The sequence below is a fragment of the Echinops telfairi genome, unplaced genomic scaffold, assembly GCF_000313985.2.
Source record: "Echinops telfairi isolate 266 unplaced genomic scaffold, ASM31398v2 ScPeMD7_7417;HRSCAF=8455, whole genome shotgun sequence".
Taxonomy (NCBI): domain Eukaryota; kingdom Metazoa; phylum Chordata; class Mammalia; order Afrosoricida; family Tenrecidae; genus Echinops; species Echinops telfairi.
Window position 1 is genome coordinate 142584 of NW_022111317.1, and position 25283 is coordinate 167866.

The following is a 25283-nucleotide window of genomic DNA, read 5'->3' on the forward strand; positions in this document are numbered from 1 at the left end:
CCCCCCGCCCCGCCATCACCCCTATGGCCACTGTTCCAGCCCGCTGTGGGGGAATGTGTGCCTGGGGCTCAAGCGTGCTCCCTGTCATTCTAGGGGCGCTGCAGTGAGTGGGTGGGGTGACGGGGTCCTTGGTGCTGCGGGTGGCAGGTGGCAACTGGGTCAGATGGGAAGCCTTGCTGGTCTCCGGGAGCCTGTGTGAGCCACTTCCCCTCCCCAGGAAGGCAGTAAGAAATGCCCTTCCCTTAAAACACTGCTCAGGATGGGCACAGGGGCTTTGAACACCGCCTGCCCTGTGCCCCCCACGCCACCTCCCCCACCCCCACCCTGGTAGAGCTTGGTGCCATGTGGCCAGACACCCATCCCTGTAGTCAATCACCCCCTTGGGGTAGACAGCAGCTCTAGATTACTCCTCTCCAGAGACCCCTTCTCAAGAGGAAGTAGCCTCCCAGGGGCCCCCGCTCCCCAGTGCTGAGGGCAGGCACACTCAGGACCCAGGAGTCCTGCTGTCAGGCGTCTCCGAAGAGGATGGGTGCCTAGGGCTTACGGGCTGGGCCCCACCTGAGCGAGGAGTGGGGAAGGCCCGAGGACCCGGGCCTCCACTTGAGCTCCTCCTGGGGGGGTGGGGGGACCAGAGCTGAGGGAGGAGCTGAGGTCACATAAAGGTCAACTGTCTCATGAGCAAAGCCACGCAGCACCCGAGGCAAGGCCCAGCCCCTAGCGGCTCCTGAGAACTCTCTTCCTCATGCCTGGACAGCTAGGGCGGGCCCAGGACTAGCCCGCCCGAGGGACACAAGGGTGAGCCTGACCTCCAGTCTGCAAGGAGCGAAGGGGGTGGGGTGACATTCGGGTGGGGAAGTCATACCTTCGCACTTAGGGTGAGTCAGAGCTGACCCTCCCTGTGGTCAGCACCCAGTACAGCGTCCAACCTGCCCAGTTGACCCAGGCTGGCCAGGCAAGCGGGATCCTGAGATGTGAGTGAGCCAGCGCCCCACCCCCAGTACACTAAGCTCTCTGGACTGAGAGGTTGCGGCCTGGGACTTGCTCCCCCTTTAAAGTGGCACCGCCCCGGGCCCCCATGCACCCTGCAGTCCACAGTTGTGACCCAGGCCGCGCAGGGGAGGTCAGCCTGCAGATAAGAGGTGGAGTCTGGGAGCCACCACGCACGGCCTGATGTGGGGCCTCATCTGCTGCAGTGGGTATTGGCATGTGCCGTGCCCCCCCTGGGTGGCCCGTCCTCGGTGCCTGGCAGACCCCAGCTTTGAGACAGGCTGGCAGGTGGATGAGGTGGATCCGTGGGTCGGGTCCAAGGCAGTGGTCCCTCCCCTTCACCACCCCACCCCCCTGTGGTCACTCCTGGGCCTACGCCAGCCCTGCTCTCCGGCTCTGTCGCCTTGTCCATCCCACCCCCTCTCAGCAGAAGAGAACAAGGGGCAGATTGGGGCAAGAGTTCCCAGGACCCCTAAGGGCCCTGCGCCTGCCAATTGGTGGCCCTCTCCCCTGGGCAGCAGGTGACAGGAGGCGACACAGGACATGCTGACTGTGCACCCAGGGAAGCTGGAAGGGCCACGGTGGCTGGACTCGAGTGACGCCAGCCTCCCCAGCCTCCCCAGCCTCCCCGGCATGCGGCACCGTGGGTGGTGTGGCCCATGGCGTCCTGCGCCTTGTTCTCAGAAGCTGGTTGACATCTGGTGTCCTGGTGGCGGTGGCAGGAAGTGGGGTGTCATCCCGTCTCTGCTCCAGTGCGCGTGGCGATGCTGGTGGTCTTAGCGCTGCCCTCAGGATGGCCCCCTGTAGAGCCCAGAACAGCCCCGAGGCAGGCGGCCTGGCTCTACCATCCACCCCCAAGGGCCACCCTGCTGGAGTGGGCCGCACATGGACCGGAGGGTCTGGGGTGCAGACAAGGGCCCTCCTGCCCCTAGACCCCTGCGGATGCCTGTCTCTGGCAAGCCTCCCTCAGCCTCTGGCCCCTCCCCTGCAGGTCACGGTCACCACCATTGGCTATGGGGACAAGGTACCCCAGACATGGATCGGAAAAACCATCGCCTCCTGCTTCTCCGTCTTTGCCATCTCCTTCTTCGCGCTGCCTGCGGTAGGTATGGGCGTCCCACCCAGCACGCCCCTTGCCCGTGGGTGACCCCAGATGGGGTCCTGAGATCCAGGGATCGGAGGAGCTCTCTGCACGTGCCTGCCACACCCACCCCAGCCAGGAGGTTTTACATCTCCTGGTTCCTGAGTGTGTGTGCACAGGCGCGCCGAATGTACATGCACCTCGGGAGTTGTGGGAGTCCGTGTCCTGCACGTGTCACACACGTGTCTGCGTCTGCCACATGCACATCCATGGCACCCATGTCCATGAGTGTAGTGTGTGTGGCTCAGTATGGATGTTCCACATGCGACCTGGCTTCCCCACCCCTAACCCCCAGGCCCAGTCTGGCCTGGGTGGGCTGGGTTCCCAGCAGCCCTGGGCAAAGGTCAGAGTGGCCAGCCCCTGGCAGGGTGGACAGCAGGCCGAAACAAGTGCCCTCCCCCCCCTCCCCCCAGGGTATCCTCGGCTCCGGCTTCGCCCTCAAGGTCCAGCAGAAACAGAGGCAAAAGCACTTCAACCGGCAGATCCCAGCGGCTGCCTCCCTCATTCAGGTGCGCCTCCGCCCACTGCAGCCTGGGGACGGCGGCCAGGGGGGCAGTGGGATGTAGAGCCTGTGGCCCCGGGCTCCCACTCCTCACCCAGTGGCAGCTCTGCCTGGTGCGGACGCAGCACTAAGGCCCCTCTGCCCACCCCAGACGGCATGGAGATGTTACGCGGCCGAGAACCCCGACTCCTCCACGTGGAAGATCTACGTGCGCAGGCCTGCCCGCGGCCACGCCGTGCTGTCCCCCAGCCCCAAGCCCAAGAAGTCCGTCATGGTTCGTGCCGCTCACCAGGGACGGGGCAGGTCGGGCTGTCTGAGTGAGGGCCAGGTTCCCAGGTCACAGTGGCGAGGGGACCTTGGGCTTTCCCTTCCCTGCCTGGGCTTCCGAAGGGTGTCCTCCTTCCCCTCTGCCCCGCCTGTTGTCCAGTGAGCTGTCTGCTCCCCCTCCCCACCCCCCACCCCCCGAAACCAGGGAGGGCAGAGGGCTGGCGGGCGGCTCAGGGCCCAAACTGCCAACCGTTCCAGGTGAAGAAGAAGAAGTCCAAGCTGGAGCGTGAGGACGGGCTGAGCCCGGGGGGCGACAAGACGCTGTGCATCCCACAGATCACCTGCGACGCAGCCTGCGAGGAGCGCAGGCCTGACCACAGCGCCCTGGATGGCTTCGACCCCAGCGGTGAGCGGCCAAAGTCCCTTGGTTCCCCGGAGGGCCCCCCTCCCATACTGGCATCTCAGCGGCATCCCGAGGGGCTGCCCCCGACACTTCTCACCCGGTGCCCAGTGCCAATCCCGAGCTTGCTGGGCTCCCAGGGGCCTTAATCTTGGGTGCCCTTCACTGCCAGCAGCCCACCACACTGCTCTGTGCCATCCTGCCCCGCCGGGTCCTGCGTCGCTGCCCGGGCTCTGGGCTTTCTCTTCAACAACAAACCAAACACCCCACCCTGGCTCGGAGTACGCCCGTCCGTGTGCCTGTCTGTGTTCGGCCTGGGCAGGTTTCCCCGTCACCCCGTCACCCTGAAGCCTGGGACTCAGTGGCTCTCAGGGACTCTCCGGTGTGTGGAGAAACAGTCCCTGCTGTGCCTGCCTTCTGGCAGGGTGACAGGGGTGGGGTAGGGGGGCGGGTGGCAGTTAGAAATGGGCTGATTTTCTGGGAACAGTACGTGGACCTGCGACTCCCAGCTCCTCTCTCTTGGCTGGACTGTCCTTCTAGCCGGTGCTCTCTCCCTCTGTGAGGCCGGAACCCTTCCCTGACTCCAGTGTTTGTTTCCCGGCTGGGTGTCAGGTAGTGGGCTGTATTCATCCCACCAAGACTTGCAGGGTGTCATCTTCCCCAGGAACCCGAGGGCATCGTGTTTGGGGCAGCAGTAAAAGGGAAGGCCCTCCATGAGGCGGAGTGGCGCTGTAGCTGCACCCACGGGCTCCGGCACAGGAGTGGCGGTTGTGGGGACTGCGAGGACCAGGCGGGTTTGTGCTGTGCTCGGCTGCTGTGGGTTGGGCCGACTCGACCTGAGCGCCGTGTTGTTAACCCGAGGGCTCTGCTCAAGTGCGGAAGGTAAATGCGTGCCACCAGATCCCACCTTTCCTATTCACGGATTACACCTGATCGTGCCAGAGCCTCGTGGCATTGCTCTGATGGCACCTGGGAACGTGTCGGGTTGCCTCTCGTGCCCAGCCCTCTGGCAGCCATGCGCACATGGGGACCCGAGATGTGGACTGCAGAGGAGCTGTGTAGGGTGCAGGAGCGAGGGAAGGAGGGAGGGGCAGACAGCCGATGGCAAGCTGAGTTCCTGCAGGAGAAGCTTCCCTCGCAGGCTCTTGGTTACCCGCCCAGTTGCTCCTGCCTTTCCCAGCCTATTCCCCTGCCCTCCTCCTGGCTGGCACACAGCAGGTGAAGGTGTGCGGAGGTGGCACAGAGGACTGGGCGGGCAGGCTATGGTCCCGCCCCCCCCTCCTCCAAGCTACCTAGGGAGCTACGTGAACACTGGCTCCCAGCACCATCTCCTCCTCCGGCCCTGCAGGGTGACCACTGGAAGCCCCCCTGTCCTCCAGCCACAACCATGCTTTCCAGCTGGGGCAGCGCAGCCCCAAGTCTTGCCCAGTGAAAAGATGGTCCCTCTCCCGTCTCCAAAGTTTGGGGTGCCCCCCATCATCGTGAAGCAGCTCATGGAATCCACAAAAGGAAGGAGGAACCGCCCCCGCTCCCCCAGCCTGCGAGGCGGCAGCTGCTAGGATGGATGTGTGCCCGCCTCGCGCTGAGGCACGCACATGCCTGAGCTGACTTTCCTGGGTTTTCGTTTTAAGTGGGGGTAGAATTCAGAAGCTGACTTACGAGAACACTAAAACTGACAGAGGACATCTCCTCAGAGCGAGCAGAGCCAAAGGCAGAAGACACAGCAGCCTGGGGCAGGGCGTGAGGGGTCAGGCGGCCAGCGAGGCAAAGTTGCCCTTAAGCTCTCCTGTTTAGACGTCTTGGAAGACGTCAGCAAGTCAGGGCACAGGTGTGTGTGGAAATGAAGACCCACTCCTCCTGTGGACAATGTACCCCGCCCGCCCCCAAGATGCAAGCGGTAGAAGGGTCTTCCTAACCTGGGAGAGATCCAGTGTCCACCTGCCACCAGAGAGAAGCCTAAGACAAAAAGGGTATCGCCTACAACACTAACCTGCAGAGTGACGCACCGGGGCCTGGGGCCAGAGGGCTCAACGCCAGCCCCCCAGCCCCCCTGGATCGGGGAGGAAAACGGGTGTCGAAAGGGTAGACAAAGCGGAGACTCAGAATACAGAGGCAGCACCTCTCAGTACCAATGACAACACCACGCGCTGAGCCCCCACCTGTGAGGGCTCTTCCAACACAACCGCACTGCGACAGATGGCCGATGGCCAGCAACCAAACCACCCGATGGCCAGCAACCAAACCACCCGGGGCTGCCACTGCCCCGCTCCCGCGGCACCGCTGTGCAGGAACGGGCTGTTCCCTCGTGGCTGGAGGCGGCTGGAGTGGGTTTCCCCTGTGGGTGGAGTCCCAGCATGGAGAGGCCACTGTTTAGAAACACAGAAATGTACCATGATTTGACAGACACTGGCTGCTCCCCACTGCCAACAGCCACTTTGGCATGGCCCCGGTGGGAAGCGGTGTGTCCATGGCTGAAGGTCCAGCCCTGCCACCTCGCAGGAGAGGCAGGGGCTCAGGCAAAACCAACCTATGTGGATGTTGACAGTGCTTTATTCTGAATGGCACCCAAATGGGACAGCTCCAGTGACCGCCCACCTGGGGACAGTTTTTAAATGTTGGTGTACGCAACAGACACTCACCCCCGAGGGCTGCCTACTGGCAGCACATCCACCCTGACTCCTAGCAACACGTAAGGGCAGAGGAGGCTGCTTGCCCCCAAGGACCCCGGGTGTCCGTCTCTCCCTAAGCACCCAGCTTCTTCAGGGCTGGTCAGGGAAAGTCCCAAGGACTGCCTCCCGGCTGGAATCCGGGGAGTCTCTAATAAAGGCTGTCTGAAGAAGCCAGAGACCCCCAACACATGCGTCAGGCCCCGGTCGGGATGGAGGCTAGGGTGCCGGTGGAGGGAGGAGGGGGCAGAAAGGGCCAGCTGCTAGCTTGGTGGTGGGCAGCAGCCTGTCAGCTGAGTTGGCTGGGTAAGTCCGAGCTTATCCCACTGGGCCCTGCAGACAGGCATCGAATTCCGAGTCCATTAGACACCAGCACAGCCCTTTCCCAGGGGCAGGGATGACAAAAATGTTCCATGGCCAAAAACAGAAATGCCCCAGCCACAGCCACCCCAGGGGGGAAGGAGTGCATCTCATAAAACACCGCGGGAATGGCAAGCATGTGCACGCGGCCCTATTGCGGAGATAGGAGATAAGGAATATGTATTTTTAAAGCTGCCTATCGCGTCACAGAATGCCAGAGGCTCTTGAAAACGCGGAAATACATGCTGAGCCTCAGTCGCCATGCTGCGGGGGGGACGGGGGCGGCTCAGCCCTGTCCTTAGCGGGTCAAGGGGCACAGGCTCTCTGGAGATGGCGAAGGCCATTTCAACCCAAATCACAGGAGCGTGTGCTACACAGGCCCACACAGCACCCCCGGGAGTGGGGCAGGGGGCTCGCTCTCGCTAGGATACGAGCTTCAGCAGCTGGACTGTGTCTTCCACAGCAAAAAGGCGTCGGCAGGCCCTGTGCCGAGTTCTAATGGCGCCATTCGGGCTGGTGAGCCACCTCGCTGGTGCTGACCAGGGGCACTCCTGCCATCAGGTCCCAGGAATGGTGGCCGCCTCCATGCAGGCAGGCTTGCAGGAGCAAAGAATGTTTACAGAAGGGGAGAGCTGGGGGCCTGCTCCCACCTCCTGGATCCCTTTGAAGAACATCTTTTCTTTCATGGCAAAGCAGAGCTGGGGGCTGTAAATCCATCAGGCCTGGTGCAGGCTTCACAGGCAGTCTCTAATCCCAGTCTCATCTCTCATGGGTAGTTTGTTCTGAGCACTTGACTGCGTCTGTCTCGGGGAAGCTCCCTTGTTTACTGCTGGTTCCTTTGAGTCTCGGTTTCAATTCTGCTGCCGCTCACAGCCACTAATTATCCTTTCACTGTTCCACGTTCTCCTGCAAATATCACCCTCCTTCTGGCCCGAGTTTTTAAAATATTTGCTCCCCCCCTTTAATCAAGATCATGAGGGATAGTATCTATTTTATTTTTATTACAAGTTGTCTTAAATGACCATCTTCAGGCTACTTTTATTTTCTATTCATTAACTTTGACTTATATTTATTAATTCTCTCTTCATGGCTAATTTAATTTGTCTTTTTCCTTAAGAAGTTACTTAATCAGAACCAATTAAATAAGAAGACTCGGTGCATTTATTTGAAGTCCTTCTTCTAAAGGCACCTTCAGGGCTATAAATTTCCCTCTCAGGGTGGCTTTAGCTGTGGCCTCTTTTAGGGAGGCTGTCTGTTCTGCTGCCTCTGGAAGGCCCAGAGTCAGCGTGGCTTATTTCCTCTGTTCTAACCGACTAGAGAGAAACTGCGCTTACTCTTTCATCAGTAAATACCTTTTTCTTATTTCTCATTTTACAGGCTTATTATAGGGAGAGAATGTGGTCTTTTTTTTTTTTTTAATGAAGATATCCTTTGTTCCAAGCATAAAAACCAAGACTGTTGTTTGTGATCTTCCCATGGGCCCAAGAAGGACTGGCCATGAGGCCTGTAGAACACGGTCTTGCTTACACACATGCAACTACACTGTGGACACAAGTGACAGGGACACGCCTGAGATGGGTGAGGAGGTGGCCTCAGGGAGTTCACAGACACATGGAGTTGATCCGCCCCGGTGACTTGTGTGCCCTTTGGACCTGCTCTGTCGTCCCTCCAATGACGCCTGTCTGCCAAATCTACACGGGGCACAGCACAGGGCTTGCTGTGCCCCCCTGCGACCTGCTGCTCTGGGTGAGCACAGCCCATAGCCCAGCTCTGCCACTGGCTCCTGCCTGCCCGTGTGACCTGGGCCAAGCTACCAAGCTACCTGTGCCTCAGTGTACCCATCCGTGCCACAGGGACACAGGCATGCCCCTTCTCCTGGGAGTGCTTCTGTAAATGAGTTAGAACATACTGCTGTGCCCAGCACCTGGCCCAGTTACACACACATACACCAGGGCTTCTGGCCTGTATGCTCCCCAAATTCCACTTCTCAATAGCAGCCACACAAAGATCTTACAGGCATGCAGCATCACTGATGCCATCTCTGCCTGACGTTGGCGTGGTTCCCTGCCCCTCACGACCCCCACCCTTACCTATGAAACAGAATCTATTCTCTGCTTTGTCTTCCATGTGCACCGGAACAGCCACACAATGGCAAAAACCAGACCCCGTGCCCTATCCAGTCAGTCCCCGTAGGCAGTGACCCAGGAGGCAGGCGGGCAGACTGCCTTTCTCCCTCATTCGGAGCAGCTGGTGAGTTCAAACCGCTGACACTTTACCAACCCACTGTGCCGTCGGGGCCACTGAAGGACACACACATGATGACCACGGGGGGTGACTGTGGCTTCCAAGCACACAGGGTCATCATGCACGCCCTCCGGGGTCACGCGCTCCTCCCTCAGTAATGCGGTCAAAGGGCAGGAGTAGAATTCCCAGGTTCCCTGTCAGAGCTCTGGGTGGATTCCCAGCAAGGCTATCTTGGGCGAACACCAGCTGTCTGCCAGCACAGGTGTGTGTTGCTGAGCGAAGGCAGGCCCGCCTTGGGGGTCCACTTGTGCACGGAAGCCCCCAAAGCCCCACGGTTCCCAGGCAGGGGTGACGAGGGTCCACACAGCCCCCACTCAGGGCCATCAACAACATGCGGGGAATTCCCTGAGGCTGTTGGGACCATGCTGTCCTCTGACAGCATCTTACAAGCTCATGCTGTCTGCTGGGCGCACACAGGCCTGGTCCCTTCTGAAGGGGTTTGGTGCAGCTTCACGAGCTGACCCATTCTCCAAAACAATCCGGAGCCTGTGACCTGACACGCAGGATACTCCAGGACACATTCCAGGAATAGGTATGTTACCAGTCCCAGGTCAAGCCACCGGGCCACGTGTCCCCAAGGCTGCCTTGCCCCAGGGCCTTCTGAACCGGCCTTCCCGGTATTGCTACTCCAGCAACATCCACTGCAGGGAGCAGGTCCCCATCCCAGGGTCCCACTGGGGACCAGGCAAGTCAGTGTCGTGGCAACACCCTACCCTCTGCCCACAGCAAGTGAAGTAGTGCCCCAGACCCGTACCCAACTGATGCCAGCCGGCACTCATTCCCTCTCTGCAAGCTAGGACCACCAGCGATGCGTCAGTCAGTGGTGGCCAACACTTCCTGGGGTTAGCCCAGGTGAGGACCACTCGACCGACGCATCGGCGGGGGCTTTGTTCCCGCCAAGGCGGGTTGGGAGATATGTCCGAACCTATAAACCACGGTGCTGGGGAATGGACACTGGGCACCTTCAGAAGGGCTGGGGCCACCCGGAGTGCAGTGCCAGCTGTCTAACTGAAGGCCAATGGTCTAAAGCAACCAAGGAAGCAGGGGCATGTAGGCGGTCCACTCCTGTGAGATGGCAGGCGTGGCACCCTGCTGAGGAGCTCGGCTGTCCCCCGGGGTACTCACAGGACGACTCACTGTGAGCACCGTGTGTGCATCATCCACCTTAGCGTTTCCAACCCTTCTCTGGATGGATAGTCACATGGGGTTTTTGCGCCCCCACCCCCAAACAAACCCCTTGCGAGTCAGTGGCATGGAGGAATTCCTTCAGAACTGAGTTGGCCAGAGATAAGCCCCAGTAACTGAATGCCGAAACAGCCACCCTATCTCCTCTGCCGTCTGTCTGACCATCTTGTCCGTTGAGAGCACAGCCTGCAAGGGGCTCGCTTCCCCTTCAGAGCAGGCTCCGGGCCGGGGCGCACTGCCTGGAACTGGCCTGTTCCTCGGATGCTGCGGTTACTACCGGGTGGCGCTCAGCCCGCGCCTCAGTGTCTCCACCACTCCTCGGTGGTCGGAGCAGGTGTGAGTTCTAGTGTGTTGACTAAGGGACTCATAGCCCTATCACAGAGCTTTGGAAGCGAGTGCCCGCTCCCCCTCCAGATGTGTCAGGCCCCCCCTCCAGATGTGTCAGGCCGGCGGTACACAATGACCGTCTGATTCCGCACGGTCTATCCCAGGCCATTCAGCCAAGATACGGATCTTCGTGCCTGCTAGTTCATTTTTCATGACACCGTGTTCCCAGACTCATGCTCGGTACATTCCAAGTTCCAGGAATTAGGTTTTCACAGCTGTTTCCTTACCTTGAGCTGCACCCCATCCGCCAATGGAGGCCCCAAAGCTCCCTCCCACGGGCTGTTGTCCATCCATTCACGTCACCAGGGCAACTGTGTGAGAAAAACGCTCAGTCATTGCGAATCCCTTTCATAACATTCGCTTTTCTAGCGCTCTTTGCTGGCTCCCCAGCCCCCCAGCCCACCCCACCCCACCCTACCCCACCCCACCCCTGGCCAGGCTCCTGGGTGATTAGTAATCAGGCTCTGCCTGGACCGGTTTACCTGCCCTGCATTTCACGTACACAAAATCACGCAGTGCAAAAACAAGAACAAACAAACAATGACCCAGCCAACCAGAGGGAGGCCTCCCTGGAGAAGGAAGCAGACAACGGAGATGCGGAGCAACTTGAGGCATTGTCGAAGGGGAGATATTAAATGAGGAAGTTGTTGCCCTGCAACCACAACAGCCTTGCTCCCTTGCTCTTCCCGCACCCAACTATGGTCAGAGGGGGCTCTGGAGACTTAATCTACGTGGGGACCCTGCCAAGGGATTTGGGGTTTCCACTGTCATCCCGTAGCCTTCTGCACACCAGGTGTCCAGTGGTTGAGCTCTGCTGCCGTCCCTTCCGACTTGGACTTTACCAATGACAGGTTGACCCCATCTTGAGACCAGCCTTTAAAGCTGCTTTTTGTGACAGCCGCGAGCCACTGGATTCTGTCACCAGTTTGCCCATAACCGTAACTCCAAAGATGCCTGCGTCGGGGCAAGTCCCGAGCAGCGTGCTGGCATGAGAACTCAGTGTTTTAGATGAGGGCTGCGGTTAAGTGCGAGCCTAAAGCCGTCACACTGTCTGGTCTGTATGCTTCTGGCTCACTCTGAGACGTGTTACCATTTGCACACACTAGGGACCCACGGCAGTCTTCGAAGGGACCTGTCGGCTTCTCCCCTTACACTGTGGCAGCGGGTGGGACAGGACAACGTGCCCTTTGGTTTTCGTGACTGCTGCTGCCGTGAGCACACACTGGTCCGGCCAAGAGTAAGCCGTTGGCAGCGGCCGTGTCCTTGACGGGCCAGCAGTGAGGACGGATGCGTTCTCGGGGTGGAATGGGGGGGTCATCCTCCCCCAAGCCGGGGTCATGTTCTTCTCCACGCAGCCAGCTGCTCTGCAGATTCCGTCTGGTGAACGGATACCTACACCCTTGGGGGTCCCTCCTGCCTGATTTCCAGCCAGGCGGAATCCCCTTGTTCCACCTCAACGACTCCCTCCTAACCCACCCTCGTCTGCGTGAGCAAGATGAAGTGGTCTGGCACCGTCGTCCAGCATCCCGAAGGAAACCCCTTTGCATGTGCCCAAGTCCGGCGACCGCGTTGCTGGTACCCTGGCTCCAGCCAGTCTGTCTGCCATCAGCGCTGGGCGTCATTCGCAGCTCCTGGCACTGCCCTGAAGACAGCTCTGGTGAATCCACCCTTCAGGGCCGTCAGCAACGCCCTACTTGTGTGACAGTAAGGGTGAATCTCTGCAGTGTGTTGGCTTGTATTTCCTTGGAGCGGCACAAACAGGGACGTCTCCCAGCTTGCTCCACCATTTCCACTGGAATCACATTGACTCTAGGGTCCTGAATCCCCCCCACCCCCCACCAACTGCTTCAGAGGGCCCTGGACTGTTCCTTCAATACCAGCAGCACCACCTTTTGAAATGGCTGACTGTAGCCCGGTTCTTCTTGACTGAGTGACTTAATCCCTTCCTTCTTCCCAGGATGCTTCCTGCACAGGATTTTGTCCAGGGAACTCTGCGGTGCTGCCCCTCAAACCTGGCATTTCTCCCTGTGCCAGTCGGCAGCCCTTCCCTCCAGCTGTTTGCACTCCAGCCTCTGCGCATGTCTCATGACACTCTGCCCTCTCACCTTGTCCTCTGCAGCGTTTGTTCGGTTCTGATTTCCACGTCATGCCTTCCCGTCACTTAAGCCACTGACGTGCGCTCTTTCCTTCCTGTTCTCGTTAGTGACCGTTTGCTCGCGTCACCGCTGTGCTCTAGAAACCATCCAGTCCCTGTCCCTCGTCACGGGTGCTGCCGACCAAACCTCCTTGCCACGCAGTCCTCGGGCGTGAGAACTTCTCATGCAATGTCCAGCTCAGTGTCTGTCGCCAGGGCTGGATTTTACGAGGAGTTATCTTTTATCAGTGTTTGTCTACTTTTAGGCCCACAGGACGTGAGCGCGTATTTGACCAAGTTCAAACTGGCGGGGCTGGTGGAGTGCCTCTGGTTTCCTCGTGAGTGGCTGCGGCTGGTGGCAGTGACCCTGACTCTCAGGGAGGGGGGCTGATTAGACTTCCCCATAGGCACAGAGTGGGCCCTTTGTGTGCCGCCTGTCTTGCCCCGAGGCTGTCTGCACCGGTCCACGTCTGTTCTCAAACACAAGCCAAGAGCGCCATGCAGCTCTTTCCACTCGGAACCACTGAGCCCGCTCTCCCATTTGGCTTTTCCTAACATCTCATCGCAATCCTAGACCACCCCTGACCACCGTCTGCCCGGCTGCCAGGGCAAGCCTCGTCTCCCACTTCCTCACTTCATGTCTGACGGCCCCGATGTCGTCCCACAGTGCCTCTCACCTATCGTGGGCACCAAGTCTATGTATGAGAGGGTCGCTACAGCCGGGTCAGACACATCCTCGGAGGCATACTATTTTCATCTTCCTCACTTCAACTTGAACTTGATTGTGTTAGTGTGGGTCAAGTTGGCACCAACTCACAGTGACGCTCGCTGGTGCTGTGCCGTGCTCAGCTGTCACTGACTGGGCTTGACACATGGTGGCGTGCACAGTCAGTCCCTCTCCTGGATGGCTGGCTTCTCCCCCACCCCTGCTTCTGGGGGTGCCACGCCCTGTTACAGGGGCTCTTCGGTTGCTAACCATCATTCTCCTGCACTCCCCCATTTGGTTGGCAGGCTTTGCACTTTGAAAACTCTTCACTGAGACACAGTCTGTGTGCCAATGGGGGTTCCGGGCTTCTTGAGCACGAGTGTGATCCACACTGACGGCTGTGGTCTTTGGAAGTGAGTGCCCCGCTCTCGCTCCAGATTGCCAGGCCGGCACGGTACACAATGACTGTCTGATTCCACACGGCCTATCCCAGTCCATTCAGTCACGAATGCCAAGATACTGATCTTCGTGCCCGCTAGTTCATTTTTCATGACTTAGCGTGTTCCCAGACTCATGCTCGGTACATTCCAAGTTCCAGGAATTAGGTTTTCACAGCTGTTTCCTTACCTTGAGTTGCACCCCATCCGCCAATGGAGGCCCTAAAGCTCGCTTCCCATGGGCTGTTCTCCATCCATTGACGTCACCAGAAAAGTGCTGCATTTTAGACTTTTTCATTGTCATGCAATTCGCACACCGTACACTAGTGCAGCCTTACCAAGAGTGGTACGATCCCTGCAAGCGAGTGTCTCCCCTCCTGTGCTCACTGTCATCAGCCCCCCAGCCCCCCAACCTCCGCGGGCGGCATACCCCGTAATAAGTCATCCATCCAGTTACTGTCTCTGGATCCACCTGTCCTGGATTCCACGGACGTCCAAGCAAACAGGAAGTGCTTCAGGTGCTCACAACGGTGCCCCCTACGTGCGCCCGTCTCTTGTTAATGAGGATCCCCTCCAGTCATAATGCCACCGCTCCCAGGACTGTGTGCTCAGCACACATTTGAACAGGCACGGTTAGAGATGACACCCCTGCATTCGACCGCCCTGGCGCCGGCCCACGACACCACCGGGCTCTGCCGCTGCTGCCTGCACCCCGGAGCGGCCGACGGCAGCTGGGACAATCACCAGACACTAAGTCCGTGTTCTGGACAGCCCACTCTCTGGGACGAAGCCCGCTGTTGGTGGTCATCTACAAGTCAGTGTGTTCCCCGATCACCCACGTGGGGTCGCGAGTGGCAGCCAGCGCTCTTCTCCACGAAGCCTGGGCTTCCGGAACCCGTGCTGAGGCGCCGCATGGGATCTTCAGCATGGGATGGGGCACGGCTCCTCTCGTAAGCTCCCTGCGGGGCGGGGTGCTTTTCTTTGGAGTGGCTCAGGCTGGGCCACGGTTCTGGGGCACTGTCCATTCCTGGAGGCTTGCTTCCCCGCTGGCTCCAGCGCAAGTTTGGCTTTGTCACTTCGCCACCTCTGGAAATGGTACAACATGGACGACTCAGGTTTATCCCCGGGGATCAACATCTGTCTGTCTGTCTGGGAGGAGAGCCTCACCTGGCCTCCATAAGCCCAGTGGTCATCAGCCAGCCGCGTGCACAAGCCCACTACAAAACCAGGCTCCTGTCTGCCCCATGGGAATCGTTGCACAGCGCGCGTGATATCCCAATAGCTTTCCTCGTCGGTTCTTCTGGGGGAAGAGCAAAGTGAACACGCCGAGGACCGGCCGACGCCTCACTCCGAGCTTCACCTGCACGCGTACGGCTGCGGACTCCTGTTCAGCCGCTTCCCCCATTGCGCGGGCTACTCGACGCTCGAGCAAGATCGCCGTCTCTGCCGAGCTCCACGTGGGTCTTTCTGCCCGTCTTTCTCACCCCTTCCCGTTCCTAGTGGCGGCGTCTCCCAGGCCGCCTGCTCTCATTGGCGTGCTCCCGGCCATGAGTTTGGGAGCTGTAGTCAAGACCGTCTGGCGGCTCATGTGGCCTTGTCATCTGCTCCCGCCCCAGCCTGACGCTGCTCACAACAACTGAGCCTCTCTGGCAAAGCCGGTGCCCGAGCCCCAGTGTGGGCTGATGGGCGGTTTTGGTTATGAGGTTTCTCCAGTCTCGAATGACCTGTTTTATCACGGCAATCACACTCTTCAGAAAATGCATCATCTCACCCAAGTGGTCGAGACCATCCATGTTTGGCGGGTTAGCTTGTTGGCAGCACTTCTTCATCGTGTCCATTGTTAAATCACTAGCGTTTACCACCCCCCACCCCACCCCAATAAATGAATTGGAAACATGAGAAAGTAGTTGCCCAGTAACCTCTCGGGGACGAAGGTCGCGTCCTCTTCAGGGTACCCACGCTGTCAGTGTAAGCACTGTGCTGTGTGCTTGTCAGGACACACTCTCACTCGCAAAGGAATGCCATGCTCAGCTAAGCCCTCCAAACCCGCTTTCAGCTTCCAAGATCATTTGCTGGCTTCTACATTTATTTCCCCTTTTTATGACCATTAAGCCCACTAGGTCTTTTAAGAGTATAGATACACAGAGCGATAAATTAATTTATGTGTATTTTTTTAAGAAATGCCTCCCCATCCAGCTCCTGATAACCACTGAGCTGCTTCCTGTTTCTGCACCCGTGTTTATTCTAGACCATTCCTGCCCGTGGGATCACACGGTACTTGCCCTCTGGTGCCTCAGTCCACTCAGCTCAGCCCTGTGTTGCGGGACAGCATCCACGCACACAGCACGCGTGCAGACGCTAGGTTTGCTCGCTCGGTTCATGTCTGTCCAGTCACGTTTTCTTGATTTGATCAGGCACTCGTGTGTTACACACTTGGGTTTCTTGGGCTCTTTGCTACTGTGAATAACGTTGCCATGACCATTAGTATACACGTATCTGTTAGGATCACTGTTTACATTTCTTTGGGGTATAGACTTAGGAATGGAATTTCTGGGTCATATGGTAATTCTATGTTTAACTTTTTAAAGCAACACCAGCATTTTTCAGCGGTGGGATCAGTTTTCGTTCTCACAGGCAACAGACGAGTGAGTGCTCCAGCGTCTTCGTCCGTAACAGCACTTTCTTATCTTCTTGACTTGACTCGACAGAGACTGGAAGCCATCAGTGTCACCGCGAAGTGCCCGGAGCTCATGCCGAGGGGCCTCTCGCTGGGAGGACGTGGCAGCCTGTCACCCTTTGAAAGGGCTCAGCGTGGGAAGCCGGCAGGGCAGCTCTGCCCGGATGAGGGTGGCTGTGCAGTTGACTGCGCTGCAGTCGCTGTCATTTGCTTTCCAGTCAAATGGGTGTGAGGGGCTCCGCACCCGGGGTTCCTATCTGCCCCTTCCTGGCAGTAACCAAGGGCAGGAGCCTCGTGATGGCGTGAGTCTGCCAGGCCCTGGAACCCGACATCAAAGTCACCATGACTTGGACCCAACTGGCGGGCTGTGGGCTTTGGCTTGGTGACATGGTGGGCACCATCTTTTCCTGTGCTTGTTTTGGTTGGCCATGTGGGTACCAGAGGAGAAAGGGCTGTTCAGGCCCTTTGCCCGTGTGAACTGGGGCATTCTGAACTGAAGCTCACACGTGGTCTTGGCTTGGCTTCCCGTGGTCAACCTCGCCAGTCATCTTTCCCTCTCTGGCTGAGGCTTCCTCACGGACGTTTTCGGTGTTGACGAAGTCCAGCCCGGCTTTCCTGTGTGTGCCTTTGGGGGGTCTCATCTCGCCACCTACGACCAAAACCACGGTCCGAACGTGTGCCTTGCTTTGTCTAAGAATGGGTTCAGCCCCCTTGGATCTGGTTCACTGACTGGGAGCTAGGTTCTGTGACTTCAGTGGGGCCAAGCAGGGTGAGATCCAGACTGCGCCCATCATGTGTCGGGCACGCACGCTCACCCGCCGGCCCCTCGACCTGGGAGGCGCGGTCCTGGAGCTTCATCAGCAAGTGCTTCCAGCTCTGCCTCGCTCTCAGCAAGTAGGCCGCGTCCTCTGCAGACCCTGGTTCTCAGGAAGTCTGTCCCCAATGCTGGTGGCTCCTTCTTCCTCACTCAGCTTCTCGGATGACTGGCTCCGCGCACAGACCGAGGGAGTCTGGTGGGAAGGGGTGAGAGCCTGGCGCACAGCTTTCTCGACACGGGCAAGTGCTCGCATCCCATCTGGTGCTCCATCGAGCGTGTTGAGAACTTCCGATTGGTCTTCCATCCATTCCTGGGGCTTTCTATCCACCAGTGCCACCGAGGTGTGTATGAGCTTGCTCTCGGTTCTGTCCCACGGTGACCTTACAGCAGCACCCCACTGTGAGGATCACCCCCGGCAGTGTAGTCACAAACTGCACAGTCCGGGCTGTTGAGGGGAGGGCCCTTGCATTTCCACCCCTGGCTGGGGGGACGTGTTCCTTTAGGGGCCTGGGCTTTGATGACGTCGATGCGCCCTGGTTTTCCAGCCTGGCGGGCTCTGCTCGGCGCAGGGTCGGGGGTCTCTTGCTCGTTTCCTGAGGTGGAAACTGAGGGTTCTTCCGAAACGTGCTCTTTCCTGACGCCAGAGTCCGTGGTGAAGGACATCGTCCACGCTGGGGCGACAGAACTGCAGAGACATCGTCATGGAAACACTGCGTGTGACCACCCGCCTGCGGAAGCAGAGCGACTGGTGACCGGGGCAAGTCACAGCCCTCTGGACACATGGAAGGGTCCACACATCTCTAAGCATGAAGTAAAGCGGGAAAGACTTCGTGCTTCCTGGGGGGGGGGGTTTCATGATTACACACCCGCGCCCCCGTCTCTCTCAGCTGTGTCCGAGCGACGGTCTGCACAGGCTTCTCTCCAAGTTCGGGCGCTGTCTGTGGTAATCGTTCAAAAGCGTTGCCATCAGCCCTTTTCCAAAGGCCTCCTCATCTCCCAGCTGAACGAAGGTCATCCTTCAACAAACTCCTTAGGAAGGCCACGGGATCCGTGTTTCTGACATACGCAAAACGCCTTCTCTAGCCTTGGTTCCCGAAGGCCGTGGGAAGTGAACATGGAACCCCTGGCTTGCGATTGTGTAAGATTCAGTTTCTGGAAACTTCGTGGCTATGCCTTGGCTGTGTTGATTTGGGGGTCTGCTAGCGCTCGGGGCTCAGCCTGCCCAAGGTCTGGCTGGCAGTGAGAACCTGGGGGAGGAGCTTGTTCAGGTGCCGGGCACTCGCGGCGAGGTCTCAATCCCCACCACTGGCCGGGGCACGGCCACTCGGTGCCCTGAACAAGGCTATTTCCTAAGAATTAGCCTGGGCCCCATACGTCCCCACACGGGGACAACTAGACCTGATGCCCGGTGCACAGAACGGGCAGCCACATGGCACATGCCCCCCATCGCAAGCCCCGTCCTCCAAAGCAAGGGCACTCTCCCAGCCACGGGGTGTGCATTGGCGGGGAGGCCACAGCCTTGGGTCCTGCTGTGCAGGGTGGGCCCCCGCCCCCCCCCCCGCCCCCCCCACCAGCCTGCAGGCATGGGATAGGGGTGGGACACCAGGCTGAGATAATGGCTTTTGACAGCGACTGTTCAAATCATTCTGACATGAAGGCTCTGGGGTGGCTCTGACTGTGTCCAGGCTCCTGCTGGAGGGGCCATGGGGGCCCCGCTGGGCTGGGAGGTGGCCTGGGAAGGGACCTGCATTCTCAAGCCTGCACCCACGGGGCCTGGGGGTGGGGCCTCAAGCAGATGTCTGGATCTGGTAGCCAGGGCCTGGAGCCGGATGTGGGGGACCAGGCCTGTAACTCATTTCCCCATTAGACATCCCGAGAACATCTGTCCCGTGCTAACTGCTCTGATTAGTTCGTGAAGTGAGGCGCTGGCACGGCGGTGTTGTGAGGAAGGTGGAGAGATCACACTTAATTAGAGGAGAGACATTTTTCCCTTGCTCTGTAATTTCTCCTGGAGATTCCAGGCTGATTTCTGATGGTCTTCATCCAGAAACTTCCTCCCACCCCAGGGCTTTCTGGGGAGCGTCCTGTGAGCTCAACCTGGAGGGGCCTGGCTGAGATGTCTCTGGATCTGCTTTGTGGGGTGGAGGTGGGGAGCCAGCCCCCCTCGATGTCTGTCCTGAAGACCTGGGCAGGGTCTGCGGGCTTGTGGAGTGGGCGCCTGTGCTGCCCGGGCAGCCCCGTGCGCTGCAGCACTGACCACAAGTCCTGTTATAAGATGAGGGTGGGTGGGTGGGTGGGTGGGAGCGCCTCGGGGAGCTTCTTGGGCACCCAAAGCCACCTCTGCTTCTGCAGGACAGACGCGGTGCACGTGACCTCAGACAGGTGCGGGTGGGGTCCACAATGCTCCGGGGCGGTGGAACACAGAGGCGTGTACAACATCGTGGGTGGAGGAGTCTCCCCACTGCGAATCTGGGAGGTGGGATTCGCATGGTCCCAGCCGAGAGTTGGCCTCCAGAGGAGTAGGACTCTCCGTGGGGCCTCGGCAGCCTTGGCGCTGCCATCGGAGACAGCACCCTGTCACACGGTTTTTGGCTGCCCCCTCAGTTCCCAGTGTGAGTGCATGGTTGGCATGCTGCGCCCTCCCAATGGTGAAACCCCAAGTCAAGGCTGCGTTAGGCGGGAAGAGGGTGTTATGGCTGTAGCATGTGGGGACAGCTGTTCCTGACACAACAGCCCCTAGGCTCCAGGATCCTGCCCCGTCCCCCTCTGGAGCTGAGCGCTCTCACGCCCCTCAGCTGGCCTCCGGGACCACATTCTCTTCGGGTGGGCAGCAGTGTTCTGGGAAGGGGGGCAGGTGGCCATCAGCCAGCATCCCCAGCTGGACCCCACCAGCACAGGAGCCCCCTTGGACACATACAGGGCCCCCAGCAGCCTGAGCCCAGGCCCCAGCAGACCCTGCAGTCAGAAAGCAGGGGCAGCGTCCCGGTGTCGGGAAACGGTTCCCAGAGGTGGGGGGCTAGCAGGGCTGGCACAAACAACAGGTGTCCACTCAGCAAGGTGTTTTCCGGGCGGAACTGGGTGCCAGCTGTGCGCACGTCCCGCTCCAGGCCTGGCAGCTGCTGTGGAACCGACTCCTGTCTCGTGCCCCCAGTCCTTGGCTCTGCGTGGACACGCAGGTGGCGGGGCCGCCAGGGGCCGGGCACAGCAGCTGGCACAGCCGCGCTGTCACGCAGGCAAGCCCAGCTCAGCCACAGCTGCCCAAAGCCCTGGGGGCGCCCAGCCCAGGCTTAGGTCCACAGGGCTTTGGGAGGCCGCCAAGAGGGGCCATTTCTGGGTGGGGTGGGACGAGCAAAATGGCGGATTAGCCCTGCCTCTGAGAGTCGCAGCACCTGGGCCCCCAAAATACCTGGGGCCCAGGGCTTCCCGAGGGGCACCTCAGGGACTTCTCAAGAGTTAGCAGTGGTTCCCACGTAGGGCACTGACAGATCTCCGCAGACAAGGCGCCAAGTGAGGGTCGCGGTGAGGAACTTACCCTGAGCCCGGGTGGAGATGTTGAGGCAGCTCATACTGGGACCCCGGAAACTGGGGCTGGAGCCTCCTGTAACAGTGATGACAAGAGAGGTTGGTGAGATGGGGGTCCCCACGGCTGAGTGACAGCTGGTGGCCGAGTGGGGGAAAAAGGGGTTAGGAGTGGACCCACATAGATGGAGGCCTTGGACACTACCCTCTGCAGGGCAGGAGTCTGCCTCCTGGATCTAGGCCAGATACTGGGGGTGAGTAGCGGGTGCAGGGGACATTTCCTGTTCCAATTCAGGGGAGCGACCACTCAGTGGTGTGGGTCAAAGCAACACCAGCCTCTCCTTCCGGCCTGTCTCCGGGCCACAATTGCTGACCATGCCCCATGGCAGCACGGCCAGGCTTGGGTCCTGTGCGGTGGGCGTGGGGGTGTCCTTGGCAGCCAGTGGCCCCAGCTGGGCGGTCACCATGCCAGAGGCAGCGCTGACCCTCCCATTTTCCTAGAAAACAGAATCGTCTTGTTCTGCCCAGAACGGGTATGAGCAGCCGGGCTGGGCTCCGTGGGAAAGTGGCACTCACGCCCAGGGAGGGACTGTGTGTCTCCGGCCCAGGGCCTCTGCCCTCGGCGCTGTGGGCCTCATGGCCGCCCATGGACACGGCTCTCACACCTGGAGCCGCTGTGTTCCTCCCTGGGTGTGCACACTTCCGAGCGCCAACCTGGGCACCCTGGGGTACTGACAAGCTTGCGGAGAACCCTGGCTGATGGACAGGCCCCTGTAATTCCCTACTGCTCGGTGGGCCTGCCTTGGCGCAGGCAGCCCTTGCTCCGCGGGAACCGGGTGTGGGAGGCTCCGTCCCTGCCGCCATCCAGCCACTCTCGGCTCCACATCCCTCCATGGGTCCCAGTCCTGAGCGGAACCTCAGCTCTGCCACTTGGCAGCTTTGCAATGTAGAGAGGACTCAGAGGGGGGACGGGATCTCGGGCCTGAACCCCGGGCCCACTCCCACGCTCCAGCCACGTCCGCTCTTTCCAAGTCCGTCCTGGGGCCAGAACTCCTCACTCGGGGCCCGGCTCCCAGGTGCAGCTAAGTCATGTCTGAGCCGTTTCCTGCTGGCCGCCGGCCCCCAGCCCCCAGGGGCTGCATGCTCCTGAGCTGTATTTACATTCTCCAGTTGCAGGGCCGCAGCGGCGCCCGGCCCACGTGGGTTCCTGCGGGTGGTGGGCTCCACGTCTGCTGCCCACTGTCCGGGCGGGGGTGGGGGGTTGCCCTGCTCAGTGAGGAGCCGTTCTCGGTGGAGCCTGTGCATTTCCACTCTAGAACCGAGGCCAGGTCAGAACATCTTCGACACAGCGCAGACAAACCAGGCGCTTGGAGGAGGAGAGGGCACTTCAGGAAAACGGGGAGCACACACACAGCAGCTGAGTGGACGCCCACTCACGCGGTCTCCCAGACGTGTCACTCGTTACAGGGGAGCGGGTCTGATGGGCCTTGGAGTTCGCCGCTCCAGGGCTCCGGATCTGTGGGCGAAACCAAGCCCTTTGCCGCCACGCTGACTGCAGCAGCAGGAGACTGTCCCCACGGCTGTGTGTGGCCTTCAAGAAGCAGGCGGCCCCACCTCTCTCTGTCCCTGGGGTGGGCTCGCACCACCAACCTTCCAGTGAGCAGCTGATGCGGAGCTGGTTCATGGGCTCTGGACGTCTACCCTGCTTCACCCAGCAGCCATGGAGACACAGCTCCTATCTTCCAAGGACAGACAGCCTATGGGTTTTGATTTCTTAAATCATTATCTCTCATGCCCTGGGATACCAAGAAGGGGCTTTCCTTCTGGTGTACAGTGTGAGGCAGGGGTCGCCCTACCGCATTCCTCTTGTCCTGGATTGGCCAACTGTTCCTGAACATTGGAAGATGGATGTCCCTCTTCCAGTCCTGATGCCACATTCTTCAGATTTTGTTTTTTCCTTCACTGACTAGTCCACCCCCTACCCCAGGCAGATAGCTATGTGGGAGGGAGGACATCTCTGGGTGCCCCTTCCTGCCCTGTGGCTGACGTGCCCCGCCTTGTGCTGGCACCAAGAGCCTTCGTGACCACTGTCATCAGCACTGACAATTGGCGGACACGCTCTCCATGTGCTCTTCAGGATGGCGCTCTTCCGGGCACGTCCCAAGCGGCTTCTCCAGGTTCCCACAGACAATGCGTGCAGACCTGAAGGAGCCTCCTCTGCGGGGAAACTGTAAAACCTTAACGAGGGGCCGAGGAAGGTAGGCAGGATGAGGACTCAATGCTCAAGCTTCGCCCGGATCTTCGTTTTCCAAACATGCAGAAGCAACTTGCAGGAGGTCCATTTCCGCAAAGCTCACGGCCCTGGCTGGGAGCCCTAGAGGCTCGTCCCCTCTGCCCAGGGGTCCCTGAGTGTCAAGATGGACGCGGAGGCTGTGAGCTGCTCTGGTTTGGGAATGGGTCCCCTCTTGCCACATCCTTGGGGTGGGGGTGCATTTGCTTGTCCCGGTCTGCTTTCCATCCCGGGATCCTCGACAGTCGAGGTGATGGATGCCTTGTTAATGTGTGCTCAGTGCAGCTCACTCTTCGAAGTGTCCACCGGCGTGGTGTCTTAGAGAGAGCCATTCCTTAGCTCCAAACACTGCCTCGTGAAACCCTTCTGTAGGCAACCCCCTCAGCTCCCCACTCCCCCGCAACCACCAGTCTGGTTTCTGTCCCTGTCCTTGCGTCGTGGCCAGAATGTCCCACAAATGGAATCATCTCTCACATGAAGTGTGGGGCATCTGGCTTCCTTCATTTAGCAAAAGGCACTTGAGAATCGTGCACAGAGCCCCACAAATCAAGGGTCAGACTTTCTGCATTGCGGAGCAGGCCGTGGGGCGGCCACGGCCCAGTCAGCCGCTGGACTGTGGAAGGAGGCCTCCAGAGGCTCCAGGGCCTCGTCCTGGGCCTATGGTGAAACGGCTGTGCACATTCACACTCACGTACAGGCTTTTAATCTCTCATCTCATTTCATCTGGGTCGATACGTGGGAGGGGACTGCTGACTGCTGGCATAGGACTCAGGGTTCCCAAGACAGGGCTCGGTGGGTAAAGGAGAGGAGGGAAGGGAGAGGGTGACGGGAACGTACTTTCAGGGGTGCCTAGATTTTGGCCAATGGGGCTCAGTCTGTCAATGAGCCCTCCTCCGGGCCTGAGGCCGTGGTGTTGTTCAGATCACGTGCCAAGTGGGCACAGACCCACGAGCGGACGTACCTTGATCTCCAGCGACGTTGGGGTGCACTGACACAGCACACCCCTTCCATCTCCTGTGGATGCTTCCTGCGCCGTTCGCTATTTGGTCCCCGGAATCCTTCCCCGTTCCGCCCGGATGCTTGAATTTCTCCTTCTTCCTTGTAGCTTGAGAAAGGCTGAAAGCATATACCCAGAGTCCGCTCACTGGACAGGTAACACCAACCACACCACACCACACCACGCCTTTACAGCAATGTTTGAGGGCCGGCTCGACCACATGGCTGGGGACCAAGCCTCAGCGAGGTGCCCTGATGGCACAGCGGTTACGCAGTGGGCTGTGACCCACAAGCCCTCAGTTCAAAACCACCACCCGCTCCTTGGGAGGAAGAGGGGCGCTTTCCCTTTTCGCCGAGTCATCATCCTGGAAACTCCCAGGGGCCATTCTGCCCTTCTCTTAGGGTCACTCCCAGTCGCGTGGGCTTGATGCCAGTGGCTGGGCTTTCCCAGGCTGGCCATGCTGCCCAGGGGCAGATACAAGGGCCACTAGGTGAGTAGCAAAATCCTTTCTCAAGGGGCGTGGCTTTTTCATTCTGCAGTCTCTCCCAGGGGAAAAAAAGGTCTCTAGTTTTATTAAAGTCTAAGTATTTTCCCTTTTGTATTGTGTTCCACACAAGGCTGAATCCTACTCTCAGAAACGTCACTTTTTGCTCTTAAAGACCCTAACTTGTGAACCAAACAGATTGGCGGCACCAATACTGGTGTGGCTTCCAAAAGATCACTGGCAGACCCAAGGCCCCACACGTGCTGCACCATGACCATTTTGTGCCTGCTTTTTGGTTCTTTAAGTGCTATTGTTTGGTGTTGCTTTACATTAAAAAGAAAAGGTGCCCTTTAAAATGTCATCTTTGTGGCTAACATGTCAAAAAATGTTCAGCATGTACTACGATTTGCAAACACAGACACCTGGCCCATCCCACCCCAACCCCTCCACATATGTCATCAGGGTCGTTTTGGGTGTACTTCCTCTAGAGCAGGTGACTGAAACTACCCCGACTCAGGCCAGGTGCACATCCATTGCCAAGACGGAGTCTGCTGGGCAGTGGGCCCACCCCACACTGCGTGCAGTGGTCCCTGTGTGCGCACCCAGGCCTGTCTGTTCACTCTGTAGCAGCAAGGACAGTCAGGGGGCTAGGCTAGGCTGGGAGCAGTCTGGGCCTAGCTACTGTGCTAGGGCCTTGACCCCGGCTCCTGCACATAAGGTCCTGGGACTTTGGGGGCTGTGTTGTTGGGTGCCCAAGCATGAGGCAAGCATTGGGCTGAGGGCCACCCACTCAGCCTGCTACCTACAGGCCTGACGGGCCATCCCTTTTGCCCCCACAGTGAGGAAGAGCCCCACGCTGCTGGACGTGAGCATGGCCCACTTCATGCGAACCAACAGCTTCACTGAGGATGTGGACCTGGAGGGGGAGACCCTGCTGACCCCCATTACCCACGTCTCACAGTGAGTGTGCCTGCGGGCAGGCGGGGGGGGGGCCCAGGGGCCAAAGGCACCTGGAACCCCGCC

General features: G+C 59.3%; 1 protein-coding gene across 1 annotated transcript in view; it reads left to right on the forward strand.

The window, feature by feature from the left end:
- KCNQ1 (potassium voltage-gated channel subfamily Q member 1) overlaps window positions 1-25283 on the forward strand; it is a gene marked incomplete at its 5' end in the record, with an annotated part of 184923 nt that overhangs the window by 51864 nt on the left and 107776 nt on the right. The window contains 5 exons of the mRNA XM_004713756.2: window positions 1979-2089; window positions 2542-2637; window positions 2782-2904; window positions 3156-3303; window positions 25100-25220. Of these exons, the coding sequence (XP_004713813.1) occupies window positions 1979-2089; window positions 2542-2637; window positions 2782-2904; window positions 3156-3303; window positions 25100-25220 (599 nt within the window). The remainder of the gene's footprint in view (window positions 1-1978; window positions 2090-2541; window positions 2638-2781; window positions 2905-3155; window positions 3304-25099; window positions 25221-25283) is intronic.